The 22,334-nt window shown below is 38.6% G+C and overlaps 1 protein-coding gene across 5 annotated transcripts in view; it reads left to right on the top strand.

Moving 5' to 3' along the window:
- LOC130530404 (plexin-A1-like) overlaps window positions 1–22,334 on the top strand; it is a 162,742-nt gene that overhangs the window by 65,156 nt on the left and 75,252 nt on the right. For all 5 annotated transcript variants that reach the window (XM_057041541.1, XM_057041543.1, XM_057041544.1 and 2 more), the window contains exons 4-7: window positions 11,389–11,520; window positions 19,844–19,944; window positions 21,462–21,585; window positions 21,674–21,827. In XM_057041541.1, the coding sequence (XP_056897521.1) occupies window positions 11,389–11,520; window positions 19,844–19,944; window positions 21,462–21,585; window positions 21,674–21,827 (511 nt within the window). The remainder of the gene's footprint in view (window positions 1–11,388; window positions 11,521–19,843; window positions 19,945–21,461; window positions 21,586–21,673; window positions 21,828–22,334) is intronic.

The raw sequence follows: 22,334 nt of genomic DNA on the forward strand, positions 1-22,334 counted from the left end.
CTGCTGGTGGCAAGGTTGGCTTATTTTATGCTTGAAAGAAATTCAGCTTTCAGAAAAAAGAAAAGGAAATCGAGCCTCTGCATTATTTTATTTTGAGAAATACAATCAGAAACTACTTGGGCAGGCAATTTCAGCTTCATCCAGCATGCATATCAGTGTCTGTAACTGCTGATAGGGTCTACCAAAAGACGGCCGTTTTTTTCCTGGTTTATCCTGTTGGGTGGCATGTTGCAGTGCAGTGGTTCACACAGTCACCTGTTTGTGTGTGAGTGTGTGTGGTAGGCTCCAACTCCCTCTTGTGACCCTGATTAAAATATGTGTCAGTTGACAGAAAATACATGCAGTTTACGTGCATATAAGGTGAACCTTTTGTGTAATAATTTTGCTGAAGATTCAACCTAAAATTCTGTTTTTTTTTGGTATACACCAGCAGGCTTGCTCAAGTATTAAATAAAAGCATTAACATATTGGCAATGGATGAGACATTCTTACTGTATCAAAAGGCCTCAAAATAGCCATATTTGTATTGCAGTGGTACTAAGCATAGGCTTCTTTGAACAGGAAGGTTTTAAGGCAAAGGCCTCTCGTACGAGGACAGGGTGGTGTTAGTTACAGATCGGACCAGTGTCTGATTACTGTCCACCCTAAAGTCATTACACTGATGGACTGAAACTCTATCTCACACACAAACATGCTAATTATTCAACACGGGGGTTAGAACCCATGTATGCCGATGGGATTGAGACAGGAAAGACATCTATAGAGACTGTACACACAGACACAGAGACAGACACACACACAAACACACACACACACACTCTGGCATGTTATCCTCTTCCATTATTCCTGGAGCTATTTCATTAGCCTGCGTGAACACTCTGTGTAACAACTAACAGAAATCACGTGTGTCTCTTGAAACAGATACTAGCGGTCATAACATGATATGGTGATTTATGATGAATTTATGATAAGACTGTAAGAGCTCTTAAACCCCTGTGCCTCCGACCTTCAACTTACTTCCAATCTTCAGCATCTTTTTTCCCTGTATGCCCTCCTTCTATGTGGTGACTGAAAAAAGGAGGTTCTGCTGAAGTGAGCAGATTGTCTCCATCTGTAACAAAAACTACCTTAACCCCTCATGTTCTTAAACTTTCCCTGCTACCTCATCTTTCAAAATTAACAGACTTTTAGTCCGTCAAAATGTGTCTTTTTTGTGCTTCTTTCATACAGCTACACTTAGTACACATTGGTGACACCACCAAGGGAGGGTGTTATTGTCTCTCTTCATCTGCCTGTTTTAAATGGCAATTTGAAGCTCCGTTGCCTCTATAATTAGCTCAGAGCTCCCACAGGAGAGGGGGAAAAACAGCTCATCATCACTCCTATGTAATTACAAATCTGAGCGGGGCCTCAAACACAGTCAGATGCACAGACTTAGAAGAAGCTTGAATAATTAAGCATCTTTGATCATTGTTTTTTGTTAATTACAATATTTGCTAACCTAAAGCTTGCTATGTTTTTCTCTTAAGTGCCATATTCTGCAAACAGCTGCAAAAATTGTATATAAAAGGACCGGGAACACAACACTACGAGAGAACAGTCCACAAATATAAGCGCTGCTTTTTTTTTGCCTCATCCCAGAGCAACGGCAAGGCTGTCCTGCAGCAGCTCCAAGACATAAAGTGGAAGACAGAATGTGTTAGAGGATAACAAGATTAATCCTGCTGTCCACTGCACTCTCTCTTTCTGACATGGGGACTTGGGGAATACAGAAAAAAGAGAAGATGCAGGTGGGGAGTACAATGAAATTATGAATGAATGAATGAAATTATGCAGAAACTTTCCCAGACAGATGTGACTTCTAATACTTTCATCTCATTAAACATATTTTTTTTATTTTTCAACTAATTAAATACCATAATAATTGTAGAAATAAGCGCAATTGCATTTGCAGTAATACATTTAAAAAGCAGACACTTTATGCAGCTGTAGCAATCAATAACATACCAATGCAGGTAAAGCTAGATCATGTGCGCTTCACAAGTACTCTTTTCTGATGCAAATTAAACCAAGGCTAACTGGAACGGACCCAGAATAAGAGTAGCTGTCATAAAGCACACTGTGTGTTATTTTAAACAGCAGAAAAGAAAGTTCTATGATTGGAAGTGCCCAGGTTTGAACTTGGGATCTGCAGTCCTATGCTCTTCCACTGAGCTACACCTCCTGCAAACTCAATCATGTGATGCCACCATCGCCTCTGACAAGCTGCAATGGTTATAGAAGGTGCTCGCCATTACCTCTCCACAAAATTATCCCAGTAATAGCACAAGTGATTGCTGGTAATAACTGCTGGTTTTTAGCTGAATTCATCTTATTCAGAGACAGACAATTGAGGGTCGGGGTCAACATTGATGCTGGACAGGATGGTAAGAGAACAAACAAAATTAAAAAAAAAAGAAAGGATCAAAACCTCTCATTGTACTTGATAGCAATAAACTGGTTGCATACCCTGTATTCATTTCAAATCACTGTACCACCAAAAACTGTTATTTTGTACTTTGGATGGATTTTTAATTGTACCGGTTTGTATTTTGAATCGCTGTTTAAATTAAAGCTATCATTCAACTGTAAAACTTAACATTAAATTAACTTAAAACTAGACTTTAACTGGACCTAGAATTTACACCATTTTACCCCCAATATATTAGCTGCTGGTGTCTAATTTATGGTAACGATCATTTGAGTTTTTTTGCTTCTGTATTGAATGCATTGTCTATGTTTGGATTGGTATGTAGCCATTATAAGCTCGTGGCCTTTGAAGCAAATCTGTATGTAGTTCCATATGTAGTCCGTCTTATAATATATAACCACTCACCCATATTAAGTCACCTGTCACCTGATTTGTATTCACATGGACACACAAACACATATGATCTCTAATGCACAGTCAGGATTGGGTCTTGACTGCACTTCATCAAAGTCACACAGATGGAGTGACGTTGATGGAGTATAATTTCCTCCTGCTGTTTGCTCCAGTGGGGCTCATCCAAAGGAGCAGAACATTGAAATCTATTGAATGTTTTCCCCCTTCGTAAATGTTTATTTCTTTTCTTTTAAAAATCCATACTCCTCTGTTTACCTCCAAGAGTGCATTGCTGCAGTCCTCAAGGTCCACACCTCTCTGCTCCTGACAAATTGAGCTTGTTTAGCAGTAGTTTCCCTGCTCACTGCAGGGCAAGTCACACACATGCACACTCCCTCTCCCTCTCTTGCTCCCTCTCTTTTTCTTACACACACACACACACACACACACACACTGGTCTGCACTGTTCACAAGCATGTTCTGCTTGGTGGCTCCCATCTTCTGAGCTGGTGCATCAAAGAAAGAAAGGTGGTGACGAGTTGAGGAGAAAGCTGAGGAAGGGCAGGGGGTATCTGTGGTCAGAGTGAAATAAAAAGGTGCAACATTTTGCTGATGAAACAGTTTAATACATTTGAAGCAGCCACATCACTGGTCCCGTTAACGACTGTCTTCATTTCATCATCACACAGTTGGCAGATGATCCAGAATTCACTATATGGGACTGTATGAGCAGTCCCAAGGACTACTGATTTTTTACAGATTCCTCTGGGGTGATGTAAAATTAAACAATCTTTTAATACCGACCTGTGTAAACTAAAGAAAATGGAGTTGATTGTTTCAAAGCCTAGGCAGCAACCATTCAACTCATGGAGAGTTGACTGGGTTAACTCTTACCTTGAAGGACATGCATGTTCTTAGAACTGCTGATGCTTCTTGGATGAGGGGCAAAGCGCCTTCAATGAACCTTTACCTAGGTAAAGTCCACATTACCTAGTTCAAGCTAAAGAGAAAAGTTCTTATCATTCAGTCACAATAGGTTACATCATCCACAGCCCATATCATTAGTGGTGTAGAGTAGTGCAGGGAACAAGTTTAAGTCTAGTTTTTTTTTCTATATTTGAGAATCCAACGACTCCTTTTAGTTTTTTGCAGAATAAAGGCAGGGATAACATTTTCATAGAGTCTGTGAACAGATTAGCCTAGCTGCTCCAATCAAGAACATCAGTAATATAAACAGAACAAAAACTCACTGCCAGAGATCTGGAAAATTTGACTGAATCCTCTGTTTTGACCCTCAAGCCATATGTCATACATCTACGGACAGTAAGATAACAATGTAAGATATCAGGTAACTGTGGGCCCCTGAATACCTATATGTTATATGTGATTGAGATCAGCTTTTACTTTTCATTTAGGATTTTTCTTCATTCTAAAAACCTACAAACTGCAAGCTGTTAGGTTACTAGCCAAACTGTACTGTCCCTAAGGCTCACCATTTTAGAAATGGTGCTTTGACAGGTGGTAGCAAAAATTAATATGTTACAGCATCACACGTTTCGAAAGGAGCAAAGGAGCTTTCACTGCTCATTGGTGCTCCATCCAAGAGTTTTGCTCTCACAGTGATGGAAATGGCTTTGCACACCCTTGATGCCTTTGTTATCTGACACTGATCCCTGATGAGAAATGCTAAATTTTACCTCTTGTTTCTTAAGAGTAACTCACCCGGAGGGGTAGCTCGCTGTGTACAGCTTAGAAAAGTTGAGTAATTGTCAGTTAACATTTAGTTTTCCTTAAATCTGAATCAAGTTTCACTAAGTATTTACACACACACAGGGATTTTTGTTGTTTTGACTTTGAATTACATGTATAGATAGATACAGTCAGAAGACATTCAGAAAGGCAACGGGGCAATAACAAACTTTAACAGGCATAAAGAGAAATATAATTAAGCCTCACTCGTGTAAATAAAAACCAGTGAGTGGATTAAAGTTGATAAGAGGGGGTAGTGCAAAATAACACTGTTGTAGTAGTCCAAATGGCATAAAGTACTAAATATGCATATTTTTTTTACAGTATGAAATGTAAAGCAGTATATGACAGATCCAGTTGCTCATCAGAGTGATGGCCTGAGGAAAGAAGCTGCTTTTGTGTTTAGCGTTGATGCGCCTACCAGAGAGAATAAATGAAAAAAGGTTGTGCCTGGGGTTTGATGGGTCAACAGTGATGTTTGCTGCCCATTTCCTGACTCTGGAGGAGTACAAGTCAAGGTAGTTTAGCACCAACAATTCTCTCTCCAGTCATGATTGTTCTTTTCAGCCTGTGTCTCTCCTGTCCTGTATAGCTGAAGCCAAGCTGCTACCAAGTGATCAGGGATGTGCAGAGAACTGACAGAACAACTGCTGTGTAAATAAAGCAGGTCTCCCGTCACTATTAATGACAGGGTTCCATCTTGTTCCCGATCTTGGTCTTTTTTTGTTCCACCATTGAAAGAACATTCTCTGCATCTGTGTTGGAGTGGTGCAGCACCAGGACCAACTTTTGTACTTATTTTATTATGACACCTCTCACCTGTGAAGAAAGAAACAAGAACACAGTGGAAGTAATGTGTGAAGTTTTTTTTTTTTCTTTTGCCAAATATGCATGAACCTCACAATATACTACAGACATGTTTAAAAAAAACAACAGTGCATTTAAACCTTAAAAAGGTTCACAAAAGGCTCAAGATATCTTAAAAAATGCAACACACTAATGAGTAAATAGTGTATAAAGCATACATACCTGAATCAATCAATGGCGCTTAGAGTGATCTCTGATCATTCAGTCCAAGATGTCGCATTAACTGTCTCTGTATCCCAGGAAAGAGCCCAAATGCCCATGATGCACAAATAGGGGTACATTGGGGGTTAGCATGAGTTCAATCTCCTCACTGTCCCTGCAAGCACAACAGACAGCTCACAAGTGGGTTTTCACGGGTGCAACAGGTAGAACAAAGATAAATACAGCTGTCAGGTGCATTTCTGACCATTTGAACCTCAATACTAAAATTTACTTTTGACATGCATTTCACTGCGAGAAAGTGAGGGTGTGGCATAACAGCATATAAAACCTATCAAATAAGTCTCAGAGCCAATGCATAAAAATTCTCAGCTCTCAATGTTAATGTCATGACCATCTTTGCATTACATTTCCCAAGGACGTAAGCAACCAGTTGGTTTGCAACATCCTATGCCCACTGGCGTTGCCTGAGGGCAGAATGCTTTTGTGAATTTAGCATAAAGTTAGACCTCGATGTGTGAGGTCTAACTTTACCTGAAGTCTCAGGTATGGTGTGACACGGTGGAAGTAACAGAAGTAGAGGTAAGTGAGAAACATAATACAGAACCTAAAAAGAATATTAATAATATGTGTGTTACAATAAGTGTGCATTGCATGTAATCACGTCTTAACATACTAATGAGTACAGGCGATTTCATTTCATTTCAACGCAAATTCATTTCAACACTGAATTAGTAAGGTGACAGTTCACAGGACAATTTTTAAATATTTTATCATTTAAGTAGTTGAAGTTGAAAAACACCAGCTGATTTCATGAAGAAAGTAATTAAAACGTACCAATTAATTCGACGTTTACAGAACAATGAGATCTGAGTGATGGACGAGCAATGACATACAATTCAGATGCGCTGTAACGTCTTTACTTTGTAGAAGATACTGAATTACCGGTATGTGTTTGGCTGTATAAGTAGATGAATGCTTGAGAATTTCAATATAGATCTACAGTATTTCGACTCTACGCTGAGCCCGAGATGACCTGCATGTCATGGTGCAGTTGTCCCACACTGTGTTTCTTTTATCCACTTAATGACAACAGTGGTGTATGTTTATTTTGAAAAACAAAAAATGCTATCTGGTGATATTGGCAATGCTTACACAATATGTAGTTAATTTTTCAGGTTGGGTTCAGTCAGGCAATGATCTGGAAATTCTTTGTAGGAGTTTCTGCTGATGTAACAAATCTGTAAAAGTTTGCATTAATGAGGGTTTTTATGATTAATACATATACATACTTTGCTTCCTATGCTGACTGTGTTTTTCCAGCCACTAATTAGACTGGATTAATGGCATTCAGTCATATTTATACAGAAAATTGAAAAGCAGTCACCTGAAAATTAGGAATTTGTTTGAGATAGGGTAATCTTTACCCTTACATGCATTACCCAGTAATGCATAGAGTGCTAATGTTAACATGTGGGAGAGATGAGGAAAAAAGGCTAGGATGAAATAATAAAACAAAGAAGCTGTCATAGTGTCTAGTTTTCTCATCCAGTAAAAGAGCATGTGCGAGACACTCTAAGTAGAAACTGAAGTCCATTGTGAAAGATTAAAGAGCTCACAAACACACACAAGTAATCATGGAGCTCAGCCAGGCTGACAAGCGAACAAGTACTTTGCCATGTCTAAATATTTGACAGGATGGGTGTACAGATACAGCCCTGGTGGATGCAGTTTTGTGCTTATCTGTGTGCCCCTGACTTGAATAGAAAGAGACATTGCCTCTGAGCCTCTTCTGGTTATAAAGTGTCATATACTGTAGCACATATTCCCCACCAGGGATGTAAGTCAAAAGGATGCTGTGACATCTTATCGCTCCAAGCACTCAGATTTCAATGTGAAAATCCTAGCAGTGCTAATAGTTGGGGAGAAGTTGGGGAATAGAAAAATACCAACAGCATAATCTGTCAAAGTTATACATCAGAGATTCCTAAATGTCACAGTTTAGAACTGTTTTTGCAGCCCCTTGCTCAAGACAGAATGGAATGTTGCCTGTTCAAATATTGTTGTAATTACATATTTGGTCATACTGTTTGCTATGTTCAAATATTTTGATTTGAGGTAACCATTTTACTGAGACTGTTCATAGCTAATGTTTCATAAGTATGCTGGGTTTAACTGTCTGTTGGAGTTTTCTCTTTAGGTTATTTTACTAAACTGAAAATGCTTGCTTCTTTTGAAAAAAAAATCACATGTATAAACAAAGTAATTTAATGTGTCCTTCTCATTTAGAAGAAACTCTTCTTGTTTGACTATTTTTTTTTCAGAAAAGCTTGAATATTTTCACTGTCACAGAAGGTGCTATTTTCACTGGATTGAAAAAAAAAGTTTTCTAAAAAATACATTTTAGAATACATTCCTCTGGAACCTGACAATGAGCCATTGCTGACTACTAAAACCAACTGAAGTTAATTAAGAAGCCAACTTTGTAGCGGCATGCCGTCACCATCCGGCTGTCTGCCTGTCACTCTATGGGTGCATGTGTGTATGAATGTGCATCACCTGGGGCCAGCCTCCTGTTGTCAGAGAAGCGGTGCGAGAAAAGAACGATGATTAATTTCCCTCCAAGTTACCTGTCTCGCTGATTGGGCTCTACCAGTCAGCACGTGCCCTTTCATACGTGTGTGTGTGTGTGTGTGTGGTGTGTGTGTGTGTGTTGTGTGTGTGTGTGTGTGTGTGTGTGTGTGTGTGTGTGTGTGTGTGTGTGCTGTAGACTGTGTAGTCAGCAGGTGTGCTGTGATACTTTGGATGCCCTCCAGTCAGGGTCAGACACACATCCATTCTCTAAATCGACTATTTTATAAATCTGAGCTCACCGACTCACACTCACTCTCTTTGCTCTACCTCTGCCACATTATCATTATCATAGCAGCTTTCTTTCTTTTATAAGTTTAATTGTTTAAAACTGAAATTCAAGAACCAAGTTCTGCTCCAGTTATTAGAATTAGTACAGTGTGTGAATATGTGTGCACTCACAGTCCTTCAACAGATGAGCCCTAAATCATTTTCACTAGGGATCATGAATTCACTCAAGCAGTTGTCACACACACACACACACACACACACACACACACACACACACACACACACATGGATGCATGCATGCAGAGAAAAAAAAATCATGCAAACACAGACATCATAGTACTTCTGTTCTTTGGAAGAACATTCCAAGATCATTTGTATGGACTCTTATAGACATAATACATTTCCCAGGGCTATACAATAACATCAACCCTTGCCTAAACCTAAACCCAATCCTAGCCTCGAGCATAGAACCGACTCAACCTTCAAATCGACATTTTAGGTTGTGAGGAAGAGCAAAACTGTGCTGTCATATTTTGTGACACTGTGGATAAATAGTGTGAACATGAGATGCATAAAACAAGCTGAAGTGTTTTTAATTGCTTTTCAGAACCCATTTTGTTAGCAACATTTTGTTAATTCCCATCACAGCTTCTGTTATCACCAGCATGTGGTATGTTTAATTTTTTTCTAAGCAGTTTTTGGGGGATTTAGTTGAAGGTTTTTTTGTAGTTTTACCTCAATTGTAAACTGCCTCAGCCCTGCTCTTTATGTGTAGCTTGCAAATATGTATTGACATTGAACATTTATATTTTATAGATTTTGGACCAAATCGAGTCAGAAAGATTTCAAAAAATTAAAGAAGTGACTAAGGAGGAAGATCAGATTTTTTAAAAGAATGGTAAAGAGAAAACATTGTGACCTGACCCATGTATTTGAACCCAGCATGGCATTAATCATGGCCCAAGCTCATTTTCTACCTAGTTCACTTGTACTACTTTGCCCTTCTCTACATCGAGACCTCCTACATTCAGCCCCTACATGATTGGCCTCTAGACTTCTTTTGATTTTAACATACCTTCAGTGCACCTGCAGAGAAGCAAAGTATGTTTCTAAGCCACTGTGTTCTTCTTTCACTAAGCGCACTTTCCAAGTAAATTGTCTGTTGAATTTGACAAATAACTTTAACCCGAACCTCAACCAGTATGCTCACCCTCACAATATCCTAATATGCTCCCTTTAAACTGTGAAATTTTTTTTAAAAAAGTAACAAGAGCTATTCGTTGCAAACACAAATCTGGACAATGGAAACAGCGAAGAAAATACAGTCACTCTATTTCCATCATGACATACAGTATATTACAGATGCATTAGAGTCGGCAGTTTGGAGACTTGGATGAAAGCCTTTAATAATAGCCACTGATTTCTCTACAATGCTGTCTTTAAAAAAAAATATATAACTCATGCAGACCACCATGGAAACAATCAACAATACCAGCAGTGACATTTAAGTGCCTGGAAAAAGGGGAGTAATCACACAGAGCTCAACAACTTAGCTCTGCATGAAGATTTCTCCTCAGTTGAAGTGATTGAATTGCCATGTCATGTAGACCTTCATATATATTCAAAATAAACAGTGTTTTGAAACTAAATGATTGATGAATAATTTGAATGCAATGAATGATCAGAACACTCAGTAGAGAGCGCTGCTGCTGAGTGCAATGAAAATACATATGAATGTTGCACTTTAAAACAGTAATCTAATCAGTGAAGTGAGAAAACTTTAATTAACTTAAAAGATGTAAGGGATTGGCATGGTGGTAATTATTTTATCTTTCTGATCATCTTGGCGGCAGCTATAAAATCACATTTAAGACCCTTTAAAACAGATAAACACTGGTTGTGTAGCACATTTACTTTTAATTTATTGACCAAAAATCCATTATATAAAATCCTTATGAAATCCATTAATATCCATTCTGAAAAACAGAACTGCTGTTTTAAAAAAGAATCAAGTTTCTTCCCCCCTAAGTGATGCCACTTCAACACAACTCTGTGACTCCAAAAGTTTCAAAGGTCACAAAAGGAGAGCAGTAACCTGCAGGCTCGTAGACTAGATGATAATCCAGTGTCTCCGACGCCAGTCTGGTGTCCCTTCTGTGCCAGCTGACCTGAATCTCTCTCCCACTGCCCTTTACCCCAAGCTGTAGGCCAGTGCATGTGCCATGCTGTTATTTCCCCACTCCTCTGCACAAGTCTTTCTTTAATTGAATGGGAAATAGTAAATTAAGTTGCATGTTTGTCACATGTCAGCATTGAAGAAGTAACTACATCCTTAGCCACATCCACATCAGTCATTCTACAGTATGTTTGTGTTGTGTAACCATACGTAAGACGACAAAACAAAGGTTGACGAATTAGGGGAAAGAGAAAAAAGGGGGACCAGACCAAAGTGCTGTCAGGTGATGGATGACCAGACAGAGGCTAGAAGATTAGAAAAATCGAACCTTACAAGTACACCGAAAACAAGAGAACATTTTACAGACTGGCGCACGAGTTGTGATACATCTGCAACGCTTTCAGTAGATTCACTGTCATTGATAACACAAGGAAATCCTTTAATTCTTTCGTGTGCTAACAGACACTGTAATGAAATGGTATTTTAGGAATTTCAGCATTAAATGAGGCTCAAAATAATGGGGCCATATAGGCAGCATATATCAGAACATAATTTTATGACAGTCAAAACTGAATGACATGTGAGATGTGCTGGAAAATTTGTCTGAATATCCGCCATTACTGTTTAGTATAAATATTATTATTTTTATATATTGTCTCCCACTGTTCATATTAATGTTGAAATGTTCACTGAGAATACTCTCTCTCTTCAGATCCTGGTGAACTCCATCGTCCAACCTGCCCCGCAATATGAGAATGTAGTCGTGAGCGATGGGCACTCCATTCTGAGAGATCTTCTCTTCAGCCACGATCATCAGTATTTGTATACTCTTACTGATAAACAGGTATGAAACCCCACAACACTACTTAAAACTACTTTTATACGTTGTGAAAGTATAATACGGACTGAGAAAATAAGTACATGGCATGTGATAATCTCACAGACACTAAGGGATAAAGCCACATGCACACGAAACTCATCTTAATACAGTAAGAATTTATACACTGCTACTGTATGGGCATTCCATTAAGGAAGTGTCTTAAAAGCATTAACATAAGGAGCTGACGGGTGAGGCTGATTATGAAGTCTACACAGGAAGTCAAAGGCAATACATTGCACCTAAAAACAATCTTCATTTATTTATTTTAAATAGGTGGGGGCATTTTTAGTTTTAAAGATTATGTTGAATATCAACTGGAGGCAATAAAATGTAACCTGACTGCTTTTATTCAGCCTCAGCTGCTCTGACACAGTAGCATAAATCACAAATTACTCTGAGCAGCAAAATGGTTTGAGGCCATGTTTCATACCTCCTTCCAAATGATCTTTTCCTCCCCTCTTCAGTGGGAAATGTTATATATTGCATGATGATTTTCATCAATGCTTTACTTTGATTACAGAAGAAGAAAATCTGCATTGTCTTGAAATGTTTTTTATTATAAAAAACTCTATCTTATCAGCATCTCATTTTGTGTCTTGTAGTTCTGCTTGTAGTGTAGGTGTTATCCTAAAATGTCTTAATTCACTGGAGTTTGAAATTGTAGTTTAGAGATTTAGAGACTTTGGCCTCATTTTCTTACACTGCTCAAGCTATCTCATATCATTTAATGACTACAGTGTGATAACCTTTAACAGCACTTCTGCACTATGTATACAAGTTGCTGCAAATGCAAGTGCTGTGTAATTTCCAAGCAATTAGATATAATTGACTTCCCCATGTCTGGATAAGCACAGAGAGGAAGTCGCTAGTAATTGATACCAATCGACAGTAGCGGTGTTGATGTTGAGAGGTGAAAAAAAGGGGCCTGAGTCATAGACCTCAATTCTAAAGGGATGACGAGCACAGTGTTTAAGACAGATTGGCTATCAAGGACGAGTGAAGCCAATGGTGACTTCAGTAGCTCAGATTTAACGGAACGTGCCTGATCACAACATGAGAATTGAAATTAAATATTAATTCAGAACAATACTTAGTTAAAAATTAGAATTAAAGCTTTTTTTACAAGATAAAAACTGAATTATTGTCAGTTTTTGTAACTAGTTTAAGGTGAGAAAGTTCTAATTTTTGCAGAGGACCAGAGATTTCTAAGGAATTACAGAGGTGTCTTTATCATAGTTATTTCAGACTCAACCTCTTTGCCTTTATGCTGACTTAAAATCATTAAAATATAACAATATTTCAACCTTTCTGAGAGAAAGTCATATATTGCCACAAAATGTCTCATCAATTACCCTAAACTGCTCCTAATAAGGGATGTAATGGCTCATCTTTTGGTGGCATTGCGTTTTGATTGCAGTGTTTTTTGTGATGACATTGACAACAGTAATTGTAATTAAAAGGTAAGCAAGGCCTACACATATGCCTCATATTTTATATATTATGAATGGCCCTCCTTTCCTTTCAAACATATGATGAGTTTATGAAGAAAATGCTCTAGTAATAGAATAGATCTTTCTTCAAGTCTTAAGCAATGTTAAAATAGTACAGGAGCAATGACCCTAATGACCCCTATGAGTTGCATCTTCCTAGCTAAAGGCTGTTTGGGCCAGACATAAAATATTGTTCTATCTGCTGATCTAAGAGAGAAAAAAAGTAACACGGTAACTAGGAATCTGCTTTCGTAACTTTCAAGATGCATCCAGTTTAATACTATAGATGAACGAAGATATGAAGCAGGGGTGGGAATAGTGAACTATATGACACAGGTAAGACGTATGAGGGGCAATTAAGGTATATATAGCAAACAGTAGGTATAAATAAATGTTGTTTTTTTTATCTTTGATCTTTGTTTATTTAAAAGGGGGCAGTACAATTTCATAAAACACATGATTTCACATGGTTAAAAAAGCCAGAATTAGCCAGAAGGCTAGTTTTCATCTTAAGTCCCCTGGTCATGATGTTAATATGGTCATGGTCGTGTTTTAGTATGACATGTTAAATGTCAGATTCTGGCAGACACTCAGGGGTATGTCTCTCACCCAGGAGGATTATGAGTAGGGGTATTTTCGTGGGCCCTGAGGTTTTAGGCACACTTGTTAATGTTTGTTCTTAAAGATTAAACACCCAGTTCCACCTTTGTCCATGGAATCATTATTCCACCTCCTACATTGATAACCCCGATTTGAGCATGTTCGAGGGAGCAGAAGACTTTTTCTCCTCATCAGCGACGTATGTTGTCTGAGACTCCCTGTGGGGGAAATGGTCCTTGCTGGACTTTGGCTCTCAGAAGGGCCTCCTCCCTCCAGTTGAGTCGGATTTGTCATCCCAAAGCAGCAGCCCTCTGCTAGGTGCTGCTAACGTTATATTTGGTACCAGGTCGGTGTCTATTTTCTAATTTTCTGTGTACAAATATTTGGTGGGAGCTAACCGGCATTTAAGACTGTTTACAAGTTCTTAGCCATGATTTAGCCATCTTTGTTTAATACCATCTCACTATCGAACTGGGTTTTTTTTGCTTTGCCGTTATGAGCTCAACGGAAACAACATATTTTCCTGGTCTAGTTTATTTTTTTGCAGGGACACGTCTGTCTGTTGTTCGAATACATGTATTTTTGCCTCCTGTTTACATGGCAGAGGTGATAAGCCAGATATTTTGCTAAAGGTCTCTTGTATTGGGGGGAGTGCCCTCGATCAGTTAGGACCGGTAGATTGTTTCTGTTTAGCTACAGTCAGGCAGAAAACTGATCTTGAGCTCATGGATTCTCATTGCAATCTGTGTTTTCCCTCATGTTGTAGTGTGGCAGTGCATTCTACAGTGTGCACAATATTTATGAGGTTCATTTCATGATATGAGGTATGCATTTACCCTGTTTGTCCTCTTCTTGTCCTCTACCTCTCTCTCTCTCTCTCTCTCTCTCTCTCTCTCTCTCTCTCTCTCTCTCTCTCTCTCTCTCTTCTTGATGTTGAATAATAGAAATGCCAACAGATGAAACTTCAGACATCAAAAAGCCAATTTCCCAGCCTGGCAGATCAATTTTCCCTCTTCCATATTCACGTACATACGTAATTAAAGGTGTTGGATTGTACTGCAGCATATAGACTGCATTTCTCTACAGCCGCATAGACTCAAATATAATTACAGTCATACACCCAACTGTGTCTAAACAGAAAACTGCCTGATTCACCAGGAGAGTTCCCCATTTTCCAGAGTAAGTGATGGATTTATACATACTTCCTACACACATAAACTTGTACAAGGCTCTGATTCATTGCTTTGTCTTTAATCATATCACATAATTTCTGGCCTCATAAAAATGTGCTCCAGCACTGAATCAGTTTTATCACAGCCATTGTTTCCTCATTATGTGGTCAAGTTCTCCAATCTAATGAAATCCACCTGCTTCTATTGTGGACATCAGTCTAGTAGAAATTTCCTTATATCCTAAGGCATGACATCATCTCATAGATTCAAAGTAAATAAAAATGGATTATGGCTCATACTGCATTTATTCTCTATGGCCTATGGCCTGTTTCTTTTTTAAAATCCTGTTTTTCACTAATCATAAAATGTCTGCTCCATGAGCTTTCTATCACCTTTTTTCTATTTTTATGAGGTATTCTCATTTCTTTTAAGCAAGAGGTGCAGGCTTTTACCCTACTTACAATAATTAATTTCAGGCTGAGCCCACTCTGTCATCACAATTCAACTGAGCTCACAGACCAAGGTCAACCCTTGTCTTGTGATGTAGCCTCTTAAAGAGCCCTGTCTGCAGCGCTGGCCTCTGTCGATGCCTCTGCGACATTTCTTAGACAGTGGCATAATGGTCTGATGATGTACTGCATATCTCTATATTGATTTAGCTACAGTACAGAAATGTGCACAGCCACACTATTCTGCACAGCAGAGAAACCCTACTCCTGGCTCTAGATCAGGGTGGGTTCATATTCAATTCACTCAGCACTTACTATGAAGTTCAGGGGCAAAAAAGAAACACAAACCAATTGCGTGCTCTTTTTACATTCTTTGGTTTTTGTTTAATGCATAGCTATATGTCATTAAATAAGTATAAAGACAAAATACAGATATCGGTCTTCTCAGCCAATGGGTGAATTTAAGGTTGCATCGAGGAAATTGCAAATTACAGTTGGTAAAGTCTGCTGCTTAAAGATATCATCGTGACAGTGGAAAATCATCCTGGCCTACTGCTGCCTACAGTTTATTACACGATTTGAACAAGCACTTAATTTAAATATAATGGTAGAAGTTTAAAGAATTAACACAGTTTACTTAAGAGAAATAGGCCTAATCAAAATAAGTGGTAAGTGTAAAATGGATGTAAACAACCAAATTTCCTAGAGGGAAAAAAACCCTAAGGCTGACAAAAGGACAATAAATGCAGTCCCTCTTGTACTCATTAGCGATCTGTGTTAGTTGGGTCTATATGGAAGGATTCTGGGACAGCATGTAAGCCTAATTTTCTTATACATTTGTAGTTTTCAGCCTTCAGATATTTTCCAAAACAGGTTATTGTAGTTTGTCTTTTAATCTGTGATGATCTTTTGTATTGGGGAGGCCTGTGACAACATAAGAGCTGTGCTAACACCCACCAGTTAAGCACAACCTAAAGTATTTTTTTATGGTTCTCTAATGACTATGGTTTTATCGTCCTTATAGTTCAATGAATGGCATTTATTAGTGAAACACGGTATGACACAGTCATTGTCTATTGCCTTTTTGTGCAGTCATTAATGCTATATAGGAATCAGTAACACATCAAAATGTTATATGGTTATAGAAATAAAATAGAAAATATCCCAGTGACCTTATATATATATATTATTTTATTTTCTTGTAATTATCACATTTATTAACAATGGCTTCTATCTTCATAAAGAAACTTACTAACTGATGGGCCCATTTATGCGCTAACAAAAGAGGTGAGGTTTGGTTGGCCTTGTCCTATCGTTTACACGAGAACGGTACCTGCACTGTGTGAATCCACATAGGTTAAACCGGAGTAAAAAGGTTTGAAAACATCTTTGTCTGGAACGCCGTTGTGACTGAAAGCAGTGATATGCGGCACATGCCCTTTACTCTTTTGGAAAAAGGTAGAGCGTGCATACCTAGGAACAACAACAGCTTTGGCCGACTACCGAGCAACATGCGTGCTTCTAACTGTGCTAATTGTATTATCGCTCCTCCGTCAAACTGCGGATTTGCTGTGTCAATACTCTGACCAGCAGAGACGCATTTGTTATCTTTGACAAGGGCTGAGTCAAATGCTAACGTCACCAACTACTGGCCTTGCATGCTTTCTACCACAGTTTCAGCCATTATCAAGGATCTATGATGGGCATCATTTTCACACTGTCCGTTTCAACACAGAATGCTTTAGAAAACACAAAAGAAAACCCCAATACACTGTATGCTGCGCCAGAAGGTGGGGTAATGTCCCAGACATGCCAATTTTCCGATCATTTTCATATCACTCAGTTTTGAGGCATTCTACTGTAAACAGACAGCCAAAATGGAATTAAAGTTTTAAGTTTTTACTCAAAGATGTTGTTGGGTAAACCGGGTCTTTAAGCAAAAAGTCCATGTAATCCATGAAGTACAATACGCACTCTAAATTGTGTATATATGTGTGTGTGTGTGTGTGTGTGTGTGTGTGTGTGTGTGTGTGTGTGTGTGTATGACAAATAAGGCTGCTGCATCATAGCTCACTGCATCCCCCTAGCATAAAGATAGATGATAGATAAATTATTTAAGTCTGTTATTAATGTACTCTCTGAACTGACAGGAGCATAATACCTTTACAAGCATTCGTTCAAGGGATCTCTACATGGCTAACATAGCTAAGTTTTAGCATATTTTGTTACTTATTCTTTATAGACAGCCTATGTTTTACTGGGACAACATGGGTTCCATCTGTGAAATTATGCATTAGCCACAATTATATTTGTATGCTTCTCATAATTTCATCATCTCCACCATCATTCATCTTCATACTCTTAACCTCCATTTAGCTCTCACCATTCTCATATGCTACTTGGCAATGAAGAGCTTCAACATTTTTGCATTGTGTCTGTTATATATTTGTAATAGCCTTAGCCACATCATCTCCTCCCTCCCTCACTCCATTATGAGTTAGAGTCTAAAATAAATGGACAACAGGGATGTTTTGTGATTTCATTTATTCCATCTTTATCTCCCTCCTCTTCTAACCACCCCCTCCTCACGGATGTTCACAGATAAATGTATTCCTTTCTGCAATAACAAATAGGCCAGGAAAGAAAATGCCATATTTAATATAAATGGGTGGTTCTCACTTACTTATTGTTACATGCACACTGCTTCCTAGCAACCTCAGTGAGACAAAGAGTCTTTTATTTGAGTATCACCCATTTCCTATCCCATTATCTGTTTTCTAAAACTCAATAATTGAACTGTTCCACTGAAATACATCCATCCTGGTAGCACAGTGCTCCACTAAATAAACTTCCCTTCACTTATGCTGTGTTTGAATATGATGTGTTTTTTTCCCCAGTCTTCTTCCCTCTATTATATAGGCTGCATTACTAGCCTGTTATTTGTCCGGGTGCAAGTAATAACTGCAATTTGCTGCTATTTGATGTTCTGGAAGAGGCTTGTGCCTGGTAATGGCAGCATTATAATAGTTATCAGATACAGGTTACTGTCAACACCCAAGGAATCAGCAATAATCTGTTGTGGTATGCTGTACATCACTTTAGCTCACAGCAAAGATGTACAGTATACATGCTCTTTCACAGTGCACAATCAGTATAGTATTGTATTGTATTGTGTAGCATAATGTAGTGTAGTGCAGTGTAAGTTGCCAGCATTTTTTAGAGCTGTAGAGACAGCGGTACTTGAAGCTAAATACTTTCCAAAACTGTGTTTATGCAGTTGAAATATAAGTGACTGCTTTTTCTAACACTTACAATACATAGTAAACAGGTTAATAGTATTATTATATTTATTAAGAAACAGCAGAAAGCATGTAAAATACAATTTACAAGCATGCACAGCATCCTACCATTTTCACTGCATTATACTGTATATATATACACACTTGTGAAGTGTGTTAATGGTGGGTATTGGTAGCTTGAGGGAACAAGCTGTTCCATAACTTTGCTGTTCACGTCTAATGCGACAAAGGTTTCTGCAGATGCCACAGAGACAAAGATGCTGTTTGAGGAGGAGGACTGGTCCTTTGCAATGGTCTTTAGGCATCTATTGTGTCCGGAAAAATTGGTTCTCGTTTAAGTGTAGAGAAGCTCTTATATTTGTATTGTTTTCACTTTGTGATGTAGTGTAATTCAGATCCCGCCAGCAATGTGATACATTATTCAGAATTACCATCCTGTTTTGCTGTAGAAGAAGTTAAAGGCCAATACTTCAGGTGTAATCAATCACAGAGCTATGACCAGAATTGTAATGGAGCCAGATAGTTATAAATAAAATACTTAACCATTTCCCGGGTCACCACAACAAAGATGCTAATCATGCTAACATGTATGAAGTTCATAAAAAGCTGATGATGAATTGGTTGTCAATAAAGGGATGTCTAATGCTGGTATCTTGGGATTATAGCCACGGGATCCTAAATTTTTTACAGAGCCATATTGGTGGAATGCAGTCAAAAAATACAATATGAATATGAATAAAGTTAATTTTGTCATTAAAGTTTCATCTTATCTCAGCCATGCAATGACACAGATGGCAAAGAAGTAATTGAGGCTGTTTAAAGAACATATTTTGCTATTTCTATATGAAATTAAAAAAATCAAAAGTGGAGGTAATCAGAAAAAAATAATCTTTTAACATTTTTGGTCGTTATAAAAATAAAATAATGCTGTTGAAGGGACAAGATGTGTAAATCATTTTTATCTTTTTTTTTTTTCTTCTAAAGAAAAACTGCAGCCCTGCATGTCCTCTGAACCACATCGACCATGTGTGGATAGGTCATAGCAAGACATTTTTTGAGGATTTGAATTGTAATCTCTTTGTGTGTGTACATGTCATAAAACATTGCATGCATCCCCTCTAACTATAATCCTATGGCAACCGTTTCGGAGTAATAATCACTTATTTAGTGGCTTACCTGTAATAGTTACATTGGGCTAGGCTAATAAAGGTGTATACATGAGGTAATACTTTTAATATGTAGTGGTAACTGTGTGTGTCTGCGTGCTTTATTTCCAGGTCACCCGTGTACCAGTGGAGAGATGTGAGCAACATAAATCATGTCGAGCCTGCCTGGGCTCAGGAGATCCTCACTGCGGTTGGTGTGTGCTACTTAATACGTAAGTAAATCATTATATACTGTCCATTGTAGTGGTTGCACTACTTCTTTGGAGAAAAGAGACAGTTAAATCATGGAAATGTTAGCGTTGGGCTTTTACAGGACCCAAAAGCAGGCAAGAACGCAGTGATAAAAAGTCCAAAAATAAGTTTTATTTAACAAACTCAAAACGGCAGTCCTCCTGGACTGCAGGGAAGCACCCTTCTGGTCATCCGGGGCGCACCGAGAGCGCCAGCGCGGAGCCAACACGGGAGTCAAGTCCCGCGCGTTCTCTAGTCAAGCAAAGCGGCGTGGAGACCTCGAACGAGCAGAGGAACACACCTAAACACTCCGACGCTGATAGACAGGCGCTCCGTCCTTACATGGGTGGCCTGGAGATTGCCGGCAGGTGCGCCTGCCTGCAGCGCCAATGGACTCCTCCACGTCATCTGCAGGAAAAACCAAACACATCCCAGAACCCTGGACCCCAACAGGAAACGCATGTGTTGCTCGGTTGAACATGTAATAAAGTCTTTAAGAGTACCGTTTTAAAAAGAGTATACTATGCCATCAATAAGGTTTGTGCACAACAGATTTTGAATTCATTTGGACCACATCTGACATGGATTATGGATGCTCTCTCTCTCTATCCGTTGGACACACCTTTGTTAGATGGCGGTATTTTTCTGGCGTATACTGCTGTTCACCACATTAAAATGAAATACTGATGGTTGCTCATTAAATAGCTTTCAAACAGTTTATTGTGCTGCCTTCATTTTTTTTTTGTCAGGCAAAAAATATCTCCACTGCACAGACTCACATATCTGCTAAATTATTGTTTTGCATGACTTTGCATACAGTAAGTGAACATAGAAGTCATTTATATACAGTATAAGTATTACAACCTACCAGATGTGTGCATCATGGAGATCTCGCATTCTCAGGTGATCCAATTAGAGCATTTCTACCGTGAACACTAAGCTTTCATGGTCTCACCACCACCATTAGCAAATACTAACAACACAAATTACAAGCATATCTCGCTTGCTCAGCTCAGCTCCAATATTTGGTGTAGTAGGTACTCCTCTTTGAGGAGGGATATGGAGCATATGGAAAAAAATGTGTCATTATATTAAAAGTGTCAGGCATAAAGGCCACTGTGCACACCTGTGCTGGTCGCCAAGAGGCTAATGAATGAGTCACTGATGGCGAAGCATGACTGAGCAGCTGGCTCCAATCAGCTAATGCAAGTGGGACATCAGGGCTCTGCCTGACCTAATCCTATGCCCCATTTGTTCATCTCTTTTCTTGTGTATTGGCTCAGTGGTTGACAATTTAAAAATGCTTGACTTTATAATCATAAACCTGCCTAAAAAAAAATTATTGCCACCCTTCTATAAACATATATTCAGTTTGATGAGCCCACCTGAAGGTTATGCACTGTCATGTAGTTCGGGTTGTAAAATTAATGTTTTTTAAAGGTTATCTTTTTATTTTCTTTTGAATTCAAAGTAAGTATTTGGTATCATCCGGCTCTAGATGTTCAAGAAAGGACCACTGTGAGCGAGCAGAGGAGCCTCAACGCTTTACCACAAGAGTGGAGCAATGTGTCCGATTGTCTGTCCAACCCGATACTGTCTCTGTCACCATGTCAGAAGTGCAGGTAGAGCATTTGAACGGAACTTTCCTTGTTCTTCGGAGAAGCTTTAGGTCTCAGGCTAAAAACATTATGCTTTTCTTTCTTCTTCCAGTTGGTTCTTCAGGCTCAGAACGTTCCCAGTCTGTTTGCTGGAGTAAACTGCTCCTTTGAGGACTATGTGGAGACAGAAGGACGCATATATGGTGGACGGATTTTTTGCCTGTCCCCCTCTAGAAAAGATGTTCTGCCTATCACTCAAAACCAGGGTAAATCCTATATCTCACATTATAAATAAATTAAGCACTGAACAAGGTGGAACCGTTGATTTATCAATGAACCTGCCAGGAATGGGTTAAGTGAAGTTATTTTTTAGTTTTAGTCACTAATCTCCAGTGTCCAGAAGCATTTTTTACTTTGCCATGGTAATTAGGAACACAGCATTGTGAACATTGTTAATATTTTTGTTCATTGTGGAGAAATGTAGTATTCTTGGTAAAATACAGTGGCTGTGCTTTTTTGTTTTAATTTATATGTTGTTTTTCAACTGTTTAGGTTTAACTGCACTTAAAAATTTGATGCTAATGGCGACTCATGCATTTACTGCTAAAAAGCCATAAAATGTTGAAGTTGACTTACTGAGTCCATGTCTCACTAACTTCACCAGTCTTGGGCTCCAGGTCCTCCTGACTTCCCAGCAGAAATACCAAAAGGTCAACCAGACAAGTTAAACCTGAAATGAGTCTGTTAACATTTCAGAATAGATTCTTAATTGG

Source organism: Takifugu flavidus, chromosome 8, assembly GCF_003711565.1.
Source record: "Takifugu flavidus isolate HTHZ2018 chromosome 8, ASM371156v2, whole genome shotgun sequence".
NCBI classification, from domain to species: domain Eukaryota; kingdom Metazoa; phylum Chordata; class Actinopteri; order Tetraodontiformes; family Tetraodontidae; genus Takifugu; species Takifugu flavidus.